At 48.1% G+C, this 12,179-nt stretch overlaps 1 protein-coding gene across 1 annotated transcript in view; it reads left to right on the top strand.

Moving 5' to 3' along the window:
- The window catches only part of LOC135552370 (centrosomal protein of 89 kDa-like), a 205,842-nt gene that overhangs the window by 180,926 nt on the left and 12,737 nt on the right, over positions 1–12,179 (top strand). The window contains exon 21 of the mRNA XM_064983947.1: positions 10,503–10,672. Within this exon, the coding sequence (XP_064840019.1) occupies positions 10,503–10,672 (170 nt within the window). The remainder of the gene's footprint in view (positions 1–10,502; positions 10,673–12,179) is intronic.

Genomic DNA, 12,179 nt, shown 5'->3' with positions numbered 1-12,179 from the left:
ATTAGAGGGAGAGAGATGGGGAGAGAAGGGGGGTTTAATAGGAGAGAAGGGGGGTTTAATGGGGAGAGAAGGGGGGTTTAATGGGGAGAGAAGGGGGGTTAGAGGGAGAGAGATGGGGAGAGAAGGGGGGTTTAATGGGGAGAGAAGGGGGGTTAGATGGGAAGACAGATGGGGGGTTAGAGGGAGAGAGATGGGGGGTTGGATGGGGAGAGAGAAGGGGGGTTAGAGCGAGAGAGATGAAGGGGGGAGAAGGGATGAGAGAGATGGAGAGAGATTGTGTGTGAGGAAGAGAGAGAGAGAGAGAGAGCGCATACCAGGCAGTAGAACTGTGGCGGTAATACTGTTATTATTGAAGATTATTTATAGGAGTTGAAAAAAGAATCCGGTCTGATCGTAAAGAATAATGTCTGCTAGGACCTATTTTATCACATGAGCAGTACATTTAGACAACATCGAAGGGTGAGGGGCCTCCAATGTGTTTTAATAGACCGGGTCTTTTTACTGCCCCACCCCTCTGCTTCCTGGCTGAAAGGTTCATTGTTGATTTGCACAGCAGCAGCTCTGCTCTCTCCTCAGCTGTCTCTCTGAGGACCGACTGACTCCGTAGAGGTGGCTGTCTCTCTGTGGAAGAGGACCGACTGACACACTAGAGAGAGGAAGAGGACCGACTGACTCCCTAGAGGTGGCTGTCTCTCTGAGGACCGACTGACTCCCTAGAGGTGGCTGTCTCTCTGAGGAAGAGGACCGACTGACACCCTAGAGGTGGCTGTCTCTCTGAGGAAGAGGACCGACTGACTCCCTAGAGGTGGCTGTCTCTCTGAGGACCGACTGACTCCCTAGAGGTGGCTGTCTCTCTGAGGAAGAGGACCGACTGACTCCCTAGAGGTGGCTGTCTCTCTGAGGAAGAGGACCGACTGACACCCTAGAGGTGGCTGTCTCTCTGAGGAAGAGGACCGACTGACACCCTAGAGGTGGCTGTCTCTCTGAGGAAGAGGACCGACTGACTCCCTAGAGGTGGCTGTCTCTCTGAGGAAGAGGACCGACTGACTCCCTAGAGGTGGCTGTCTCTCTGAGGACCGACTGACACCCTAGAGGGAGGAAGAGGACCGACTGACACCCTAGAGGGAGGAAGAGGACCGACTGACACCCTAGAGGTGGCTGTCTCTCTGAGGAAGAGGACCGACTGACTCCCTAGAGGTGGCTGTCTCTCTGAGGACCGACTGACACCCTAGAGGTGGCTGTCTCTCTGTGGAAGAGGACCGACTGACTCCCTAGAGGTGGCTGTCTCTCTGAGGACCGACTGACACCCTAGAGGTGGCTGTCTCTCTGAGGACCGACTGACACCCTAGAGGTGGCTGTCTCTCTGTGGAAGAGGACCGACTGACACCCTAGAGGTGGCTGTCTCTCTGAGGACCGACTGACTCCCTAGAGGTGGCTGTCTCTCTGAGGAAGAGGACCGACTGACACCCTAGAGAGAGGAAGAGGACCGACTGACACCCTAGAAGGAGGAAGAGGACCGACTGACACCCTAGAGGTGGCTGTCTCTCTGAGGACCGACTGACTCCCTAGAGGTGGCTGTCTCTCTGAGGACCGACTGACACCCTAGAGGTGGCTGTCTCTCTGAGGAAGAGGACCGACTGACACCCTAGAGGTGGCTGTCTCTCTGAGGAAGAGGACCGACTGACTCCCTAGAGGTGGCTGTCTCTCTGAGGACCGACTGACACCCTAGAGGGAGGAAGAGGACCGACTGACACCCTAGAGAGAGGAAGAGGACCGACTGACACCCTAGAGAGAGGAAGCGGTGCTGTCTCTCTGTGCTAATGAGCTGTTGTCACTTGGAGAGAGAGAGAGAGAAGGAGGGAGAGAGATGGAGAGAAACCTTTGCTTTCAATCCCCCTAAGTAGCAGTAGAGGAAACACCCTGTGCGTGGTTTACTGTTCAGACATTTCCCTGGCTATGTAGTCAAGTAACCATAGAAACACACCAATAGGTTTTGCCAACATGCAACTTACCCCAACATGTCCATGTTTTCCCTAAATGCTGGTGGGAACATTCCTTGTTTCCTGCTTATTCCGTTCTAATTCCGGGAATCTTCCAACCGGGATTTCTGTTAAAAAAACGCAGTATTTTGCAACCCTACACCCATATTACTTTGAAGTAACACCCCCAGGAAACACGGCACGGTTTGATATTCACACCCCCTGCTTTGGGAAATACTGTTGAAGGAATTCATAAAGTCATCGAGCTCCCATCACTCGTAACCACCTCGATAACACAACACCCTAGAGCCACATCAACGCAACATACAACCTAGTGTAGCAGACATTAAAAGAGGTCCGAGAGTTGTCCCCACATCCATTTCTCAGGCTTAACAGATGTTAGGTTGAAAATACTGTATACCTAAAAACCTGAAACCTTTCCTCCGACCACGAGGAGAATGGATCTGATATAGACTCAGAGTTCTGCTGTGTTGTAGAGAGGGGATCTAATATAGACTCAGAGTTCTGCTGTGTTGTAGAGAGGGGATCTAATATAGACTCATAGTTCTGCTGTGTTGTAGAGAGGATCTAATATAGACTCATAGTTCTGCTGTGTTGTAGAGAGGATCTAATATAGACTCATAGTTCTGCTGTGTTGTAGAGAGGGGATCTAATATAGACTCATAGTTCTGCTGTGTTGTAGAGAGAGGATCTAATATAGACTCCTAGTTCTGCTGTGTTGTAGAGAGGGGATCTAATATAGACTCAGAGTTCTGCTGTGTTGTAGAGAGGATCTAACATAGACTCCTAGTTCTGCTGTGTTGTAGAGAGGATCTAACATAGACTCCTAGTTCTGCTGTGTTGTAGAGAGGATCTAATATAGACTCATAGTTCTGCTGTGTTGTAGAGAGGATCTAATATAGACTCATAGTTCTGCTGTGTTGTAGAGAGGGGATCTAATATAGACTCATAGTTCTGCTGTGTTGTAGAGAGGGGATCTAATATAGACTCCTAGTTCTGCTGTGTTGTAGAGAGGGGATCTGATATAGACACATAGTTCTGCTGTGTTGTAGAGAGGGGATCTAATATAGACTCCTAGTTCTGCTGTGTTGTAGAGAGGATCTAATATAGACACATAGTTCTGCTGTGTTGTAGAGAGGGGATCTGATATAAACTCATAGTTTCAGGCTCAATAAGACTACCTTTCCAAACACCTGAAGGTACCACGTTCATCTGTACAGACAATAGTACGCAAGTATAAACACCATGGGACCACGCAGCCGTCATACCGCTCAGGAAGGAGACGCGTTCTGTCTCCTAGAGATGAACGTACTTTGGTGCGAAAAGTGCAAATCAATCCCAGAACAACAGCAAAGGACCTTGTGAAGATGCTGGAGGAAACCGGTACAAAAGTATCTATATCCACAGTAAAACAAGTCCTATATCGACATAACCTGAAAGGCCGCTCATCAAGGAAGAAGCCACTGCTCCAAAACTGCCATAAAAAAGCCAGACTACGGTTTGTAACTGCACATGAGGAGAAAGATCGTACTTTTTGGAGAAATGTCCTCCGGTCTGATGAAACAAAAATAGAACTGTTTGGCCATAATGACCATCGTTATGTTTGGAGGAATAAGGGGAGGCTTGCAAGCCGAAGAACACCATCCCAACCGTGAAGCACAGGTGTAGGCTATATTACATGGATTTATTGTGATGGTGTAGGTAGACTATATTACATGGATTTATTGTGATGGTGTAGACTATATTACATGGATTTATTGTGATGGTGTAGGTAGACTATATTACATGGATTTATTGTGATGGTGTAGGCTATATTACATGGATTTATTGTGATGGTGTAGGTAGACTATATTACATGGATTTATTGTGATGGTGTAGGCTATATTACATGGATTTATTGTGATGGTGTAGACTATATTACATGGATTTATTGTGATGGTGTAGACTATATTACATGGATTTATTGTGATGGTGTAGACTATATTACATGGATTTATTGTGAAGGTGTAAGTAGACTATATTACATGTATTTATTGTTTTGGTGTAGGTAGACTATATTACATGGATTAATTGTGATGGTGTAGAATATATTACATGGATTTATTGTGATGGTGTAGGCTATATTACATGGATTTATTGTGATGGTGTAGACTATATTACATGGATTTATTGTGATGGTGTAGACTATATTACATGGATTTATTGTGAAGGTGTAGGTAGACTATATTAGATGGATTTATTGTGATGGTGTAGACTATATTACATGGATTTATTGTGATGGTGTAGGCTATATTACATGGATTTATTGTGATGGTGTAGGTAGACTATATTACATGGCTTTATTGTGATGGTGTAGACTATATTACATGGCTTTATTGTGATGGTGTAGATTATATTACATGGATTTATTGTGATGGTGTAGGTAGACTATATTACATGGCTTTATTGTGATGGTGTAGATTATATTACATGGATTTATTGTGATGGTGTAGATTATATTACATGGATTTATTGTGATGGTGTAGGTAGACTATATTACATGGCTTTATTGTGATGGTGTAGACTATATTACATGGCTTTATTGTGATGGTGTAGATTATATTACATGGATTTATTGTGATGGTGTAGGTAGACTATATTACATGGCTTTATTGTGATGGTGTAGACTATATTACATGGCTTTATTGTGATGGTGTAGATTATATTACATGGATTTATTGTGATGGTGTAGGTAGACTATATTACATGGCTTTATTGTGATGGTGTAGATTATATTACATGGATTTATTGTGATGGTGTAGACTATATTACATGGATTTATTGTGATGGTGTAGACTATATTACATGGATTTATTGTGATGGTGTAGACTATATTACATGGATTTATTGTGATGGTGTAGACTATATTACATGGATTTATTGTGAAGGTGTAGGCTATATTACATGGATTTATTGTTTTGGTGTAGGTAGACTATAGTACTTTTTTGGTGTGTATTATGTGTTGCTGGTTCATTACCAGGTCTGTGTTGTGTTGCTGGTTCATTAACAGGTCTGTGTTGCTGGTTCATTACCAGGTCTGTGTTGTTTTGCTGGTTCATTAACAGGTCTGTGTTGTGTTGCTGGTTCATTAACAGGTCTGTGTTGTGTTGCTGGTTCATTACCAGGTCTGTGTTGTGTTGCTGGTTCATTAACAGGTCTGTGTTGCTGGTTCATTACCAGGTCTGTGTTGTGTTGCTGGTTCATTAACAGGTCTGTGTTGTTTTGCTGGTTCATTAACAGGTCTGTGTTGTGTTGCTGGTTCATTAACAGGTCTGTGTTGTGTTGCTGGTTCATTACCAGGTCTGTGTTGTGTTGCTGGTTCATTAACAGGTCTGTGTTGCTGGTTCATTACCAGGTCTGTGTTGTGTTGCTGGTTCATTAACAGGTCTGTGTTGTGTTGCTGGTTCATTAACAGGTCTGTGTTGCTGGTTCATTACCAGGACTGTGTTGTGTTGCTGGTTCATTACCAGGTCTGTGTTGCTGGTTCATTGCCAGGTCTGTGTTGCTGGTTCATTAACAGGTCTGTGTTGCTGGTTCATTAACAGGTATGTGTTGCTGGTTCATTACCAGGTCTGTGTTGTGTTGCTGGTTCATTACCTGGTCTGTGTTGTGTTGCTGGTGCATTACCAGGTATGTGTTGTGTTGCTGGTTCATTACCAGATCTGTGTTGTGTTGCTGGTTCATTACCAGGTCTGTGTTGTGTTGCTGGTTCATTACCAGGTCTGTGTTGTGTTGCTGGTTCATTACCAGGTCTGTGTTGTGTTACTGGTTCCTTACCAGGTCTGTGTTGTGTTACTGGTTCATTACCAGGTCTGTGTTGTGTTACTGGTTCATTACCAGGTCTGTGTTGTGTTGCTGGTTCAGTAACAGGTCTGTGTTACTGGTTCATTACCAAGTCTGTGTTGTGTTACTGGTTCATTACCAGGTCTGTGTTGTGTTACTGGTTCATTACCAGGTCTGTGTTGTGTTACTGGTTCATTACCAGGTCTGTGTTGCTGGTTCTTTACCAGCTCTGTGTTGTGTTACTGGTTCATTACCAGGTCTGTGTTGTGTTACTGGTTCATTACCAGGTCTGTGTTGCTGGTTCTTTACCAGGTCTGTGTTGTGTTACTGGTTCATTACCAGGTCTGTGTTGTGTTACTGGTTCATTACCAGGTCTGTGTTGTGTTACTGGTTCCTTACCAGGTCTGTGTTGTGTTGCTGGTTCATTAACCAGTCTGTGTTACTGGTTCATTACCAGGTCTGTGTTGTGTTACTGGTTCATTACCAGGTCTGTGTTGTGTTGCTGGTTCATTACCAGGTCTGTGTTGTGTTGCTGGTTCATTACCTGGTCTGTGTTGTGTTACTGGTTCATTACCAGGTCTGTGTTGTGTTACTGGTTCCTTACCAGGTCTGTGTTGTGTTGCTGGTCCATTAACAGGTCTGTGTTACTGGTTCCTTACCAGGTCTGTGTTGTGTTGCTGGTTCATTACCTGGTCTGTGTTGTGTTACTGGTTCATTACCTGGTCTGTGTTGTGTTACTGGTTCCTTAACAGGTCTGTGTTGCTGGTTCATTACCATGTCTGTGTTGTGTTACTGGTTCATTACCAGGTCTGTGTTGTGTTACTGGTTCCTTACCAGGTCTGTGTTGTGTTGCTGGTTCATTAACCAGTCTGTGTTACTGGTTCATTACCAGGTCTGTGTTGTGTTACTGGTTCATTACCAGGTCTGTGTTGTGTTGCTGGTTCATTACCAGGTCTGTGTTGTGTTACTGGTTCATTACCTGGTCTGTGTTGTGTTACTGGTTCATTACCAGGTCTGTGTTGTGTTACTGGTTCCTTACCAGGTCTGTGTTGTGTTGCTGGTTCATTAACAGGTCTGTGCTACTGGTTCATTACCAGGTCTGTGTTGTGTTGCTGGTTCATTACCAGGTCTGTGTTACTGGTTCATTACCAGGTCTGTGTTGTGTTGCTGGTTCATTACCAGACTGCAGTATGTAGAGCTAGATTGTTAATATCCTGAGGCAAACTGTTGACTTCAGACTGTTTTTCTTTAAGACCACATGATCACATCACTGCTGCTACTGCTGCTGTTCCCACGCTGTCTGACGCTCAGCCCTGATTTACTCAGTCCTGTCTCACTCAGCCCTGTTTTACTCAGCCCTGTTTTACTCAGCCCTGTTTTACTCAGCCCTGTTTTATTCAGCCCTGTTTCACTCAGCCCTGCTTTACTCAGCCCTGTCTCACTCAGCCCTGTCTCACTCAGCCCTGTTTTACTCAGCCCTGTTTTACTCAGCCCTGATTTACTCAGCCCTGTTTCACTCAGCCCTGTTTTACTCAGCCCTGATTTACTCAGCCCTGATTTACTCAGTCCTGTCTCACTCAGCCCTGTCTCACTCAGCCCTGTCTCACTCAGCCCTGTTTTACTCAGCCCTGTTTTACTCAGCCCTGTTTTACTCAGCCCTGTTTTATTCAGCCCTGTTTCACTCAGCCCTGCTTTACTCAGCCCTGTCTCACTCAGCCCTGTCTCACTCAGCCCTGTCTCACTCAGCCCTGTTTTACTCAGCCCTGTCTCACTCAGCCCTGTCTCACTCAGCCCTGTCTCACTCAGCCCTGTCTCACTCAGCCCTGATTTACTCAGCCCTGTTTTACTCAGCCCTGTTTTACTCAGCCCTGTTTTACTCAGCCCTGTTTTACTCAGCCCTGTTTTATTCATTCCTGTTTTACTCAGCCCTGTTTTACTCAGCCCTGTCTGGGGGACAGTGGATGAAGTTTTTAAATGCCTGGCTGGGGGACAGTGGATGAAGTTTATAAATGCTTGGCTGGGCTGGGGGACAGTGGATGAAGTTTATAAATGCTTGGCTGGGCTGGGGGACAGTGGATAAAGTTTATTTGTGCCTGGGGTGGGCTGCTGGACAGTGGATACAGTTTATGAATGCCTGGCTGGGCTGTGGGACAGTGGATGAAGTTAATGAATTCCTGGCTGGGCTGGGGGACAATGGATGAAGTTTATAAATGCTTGGCTGGGCTGTGGGACAGTGGATGAAGTTTGTAAATGCCTGGCTGGGTTGGGGGACAATGGATAAAGTTTGTAAATGCCTGGCTGGGTTGGGGGACAGTGGATAAAGTTTATTTGTGCCTGGGGTGGGCTGTGGGACAGTGGATGAAGTTTATGAATGCCTGGATGGGCTGCTGGACAGTGGATGAAGTTTATAAATGCTTGGCTGGTCTGGGGGACAGTGGATGAAGTTTATAAATGCTTGGCTGGGTTGGGGGACAGTGGATGAAGTTTATAAATGCTTGGCTGGGCTGGGGGACAGTGGATAAAGTTTATTTGTGCCTGGGGTGGGCTGCTGGACAGTGGATGAAGTTAATGAATGCCTGGCTGGGCTGTGGGACAGTGGATGAAGTTAATGAATTCCTGGCTGGGCTGGGGGACAATGGATGAAGTTTATAAATGCTTGGCTGGGCTGTGGGACAGTGGATGAAGTTTGTAAATGCCTGGCTGGGTTGGGGGACAGTGGATGAAGTTAATGAATTCCTGGCTGGGCTGGGGGACAATGGATGAAGTTTATAAATGCTTGGCTGGGCTGTGGGACAGTGGATGAAGTTTGTAAATGCCTGGCTGGGCTGGGGACAGTGGATGAAGTTTATAAATGCCTGGATGGGCTGCTGGACAGTGGATGAAGTTAATGAATTCCTGGATGGGCTGCTGGACAGTGGATGAAGTTCATGAATGCCTGGATGGGCTGCTGGACAGTGGATGAAGTTTATAAATGCCTGGCTGGGCTGCTGGACAGTGGATTAAGTTCATGAATGCCTGGATGGGCTGCTGGACAGTGGATGAGGTTTATAAATGCCTGGCTGGGCTGCTGGACAGTGGATGAAGTTTATGAATGCCTGGATGGGCTGCTGGACAGTGGATGAGGTTTATAAATGCCTGGCTGGGCTGGGGGACAGTGGATGAAGTTTATGAATGCCTGGCTGGGCTGGGGGACAGTGGATGAAGTTTATGAATGCCTGGATGGGCTGCTGGACAGTGCTCTCACACACAGACACACTAACACACATACTGAGACAAACACACTACCACACACATTAGAAGTTAAAACAAGTACTCCTCTCTCTCCCTTCCCCAAATCCTTACCTTCCCTGCAGTAGGTCCAGTGTCTGGGTACTCCAGTGGTCCAGTGTCTGGGTACTCCAGTGGTCCAGTGTCTGGGTACTACAGTGGTCCAGTGTCTGGGTACTCCAGTGGTCCAGTGTCTGGGTACTACACTGGTCCAGTGTCTGGGTACTCCAGTGGTCCAGTGTCTGGGTACTCCAGTGGTCCAGTGTCTGGGTACTCCAGTGGTCCAGTGTCTGGGTACTCCAGTGGTCCAGGGTCTGGGTACTCCAGTGGTCCAGTGTCTGGGTACTACAGTGGTCCAGTGTCTGAGTACTCCAGTGGTCCAGTGTCTGAGTACTCCAGTGGCTCAGTGGTCCAGTGGTCCAGTGTCTGAGTACTCCAGTGGTCCAGTGTCTGAGTACTCCAGTGGTCCAGTGTCTGGGTACTCCAGTGGTCCAGTGTCTGGGTACTACAGTGGTCCAGTGTCTGGGTACTACAGTGGTCCAGTGTCTGGGTACCCCAGTGGTCCAGTGTCTGGGTACTCCAGTGGTCCAGTGTCTGGGTACTCCAGTGGTCCAGTGTCTGGGTACTACAGTGGTCCAGTGTCTGAGTACTCCAGTGGTCCAGTGTCTGAGTACTCCAGTGGCTCAGTGGTCCAGTGGTCCAGTGTCTGAGTACTCCAGTGGTCCAGTGTCTGAGTACTCCAGTGGTCCAGTGTCTGGGTACTCCAGTGGTCCAGTGTCTGGGTACTACAGTGGTCCAGTGTCTGGGTACTACAGTGGTCCAGTGTCTGAGTACTACAGTGGTCCAGTGTCTGGGTACTCCAGTGGTCCAGTGTCTGAGTACTCCAGTGGTCCAATGTCTGGGTACTACAGTGGTCCAGTGGCTCAGTGGTCCAGTGTCTGGGTACTCCAGTGGTCCAGTGTCTCAGTGGTCCAGTATCTGGGTACTCCAGTGGTCCAGTGTCTGGGTACTCCAGTGGTCCAGTGTCTCAGTGGTCCAGTATCTGGGTACTCCAGTGGTCCAGTGTCTGAGTACTTAATAGCCTTAGTTCTCCTATGCTCCTCAAGGTGCTGGTAGTAGTGGTGGTGCTAAATGTCCGTTCTGTGGTGGAGCCATCCCCCAGACAGGGTCTCCTCTCTCTCACAGGGAGCCGGCAGTCTAACCGTCTCCTCTCTCTCTCGCCCTCCAGGAGCAGGCAGCGGTCTGACTCTCTCTTCCTCTCCCCTCCAGCCGTCTAAGCGTCTCTCTCCTCCTCTCTCCCTCTCTCTCTCCCTCTCTCTCTCTCTCCCTCTCTCTCCCTCTCTCTCCCTCTCTCTCTCTCTCTCTCTCCAGGAGCAGGCAGTGGTCTGACTGTCTCCTCTTCTCCCCCTCCAGGTGTACAAGAAGCAGGCAGCCTGCAGCCTGGGGGTTCTGGGCCAGAGGCTGGTGGAGCAGGAGGAGGACTTTGCAGGGAGGGCAGCCTCCTACCAGACAGAAATACAGCACCTCCAGAGGCTTCTACGAGACAAACAGCAGGACCTGGACGGAGTGCTGCAGCAGAAAAGGTACCAGCCAGGGAAACAGGCAGACAGTCAGAGAACCAGGCAGCCAGCCAGGCAGCTACTCAGCCAGGGAAACAGGCAGACAGTCAGAGAACCAGGCAGCCAGCCAGGCAGCCAGGGAAACAGGCAGACAGTCAGAGAACCAGGCAGGCAGCTACTCAGCCAGGGAAACAGGCAGACAGTCAGAGAACCAGGCAGCCAGCCAGGCAGCTACTCAGCCAGGGAAACAGGCAGACAGTCAGAGAACCAGGCAGCCAGCCAGGCAGCTACTCAGCCAGGGAAACATGCAGGCAGAGAGACAGTAGCCGAGTCACACACAGGCAGGAGTAGTGAGCAGGCAGGCAGCCGAGTCACTAGCAACGCAAACCAATGACAGGCCCCCGGAGGGAGCGCGAGGTGGGGAGGAGGGGGAGTCAGCAAGCGCTTCTGCCTGAGCGAGACGGAACAGTCACTCTCCCTCTCTGTCTCTCTCTCTCTCTGTTGTTCTCTTAATGCTGCTGTTCTCTCTCTCTAGGTGTTACGCTCTGTTTCTCTGTCTCTCTCTGTCACTCTCCCTCTCTGTCACTCTCTCTCTGTTGTTCTCTTAATGCTGCTGTTCTCTCTCTCTCTAGGTGTTACGCTCTGTTTCTCTGTCTCTCTCTGTCACTCTCCCTCTCTGTCACTCTCTCTCTGTTGTTCTCTTAATGCTGCTGTTCTCTCTCTCTCTAGGTGTTACGCTCTGTTTCTCTGTCTCTCTCTGTCACTCTCCCTCTCTGTGTCGCTCTCTCTCTGTTGTTCTCTTAATGCTGTTATCTCGCTTTTGCTCCCTCTCTTTCTGATGTCCTCAACTGTCTTTCTTTAGTGCTCTCTTTCTCGCTCTCTCTCACTCTTTAATGCTCTCCTCTCTTTCCCTCCCCTTTCTCTCTCTCTCCTCTTTCCCTCCCCTTTTCTCTCTCTCTTCTCTTTCCCTGCCTTTTCTCTCTCTCTCTCCTCTTTCCCTGCCTTTTCTCTCTCTCTCCTCTTTCCCTGCCTTTTCTCTCTCTCTCCTCTTTCCCTGCCTTTTCTCTCTCTCTCTCTCTCTCTCTCCTCTTTCCCTGCCTTTTCTCTCTCTCTCCTCTTTCCCTGCCTTCTCTCGCTCTCTCTCCTCTTTCCCTGCCTTTTCTCTCTCTCTCCGCTTTCCCTGCCCTTTCTCTCTTTCTCCTCTTTCCCTGCCCTTTCTCTCTCTCTCCTCTCTCCCTGCCTTTTCTCTCTCTCTCCTCTTTCCCTGCCTTTTCTCTCTCTCTCTCCTCTTTCCCTGCCTTTTCTCTCTCTCTCTCCTCTTTCCCCGCCTTTTCTCTCCTCTTTCCCTGCCTTTTCTCTCTCTCTCCGCTTTCCCTGCCCTTTCTCTCTTTCTCCTCTTTCCCTGCCCTTTCTCTCTCTCTCCTCTCTCCCTGCCTTTTCTCTCTCTCCTCTTTCCCTGCCTTTTCTCTCTCTCTCTCCTCTTTGCCTGCCTTTTCTCTCTCTCGCTCCTCTTTCCCTGCCTTTTCTCTCT

Source organism: Oncorhynchus masou, chromosome 2, assembly GCF_036934945.1.
Source record: "Oncorhynchus masou masou isolate Uvic2021 chromosome 2, UVic_Omas_1.1, whole genome shotgun sequence".
Lineage (NCBI taxonomy): Eukaryota > Metazoa > Chordata > Actinopteri > Salmoniformes > Salmonidae > Oncorhynchus > Oncorhynchus masou.
Note: the sequence above shows the minus strand (reverse complement) of the source record. Positions and strands in the feature narration are given on the sequence as shown.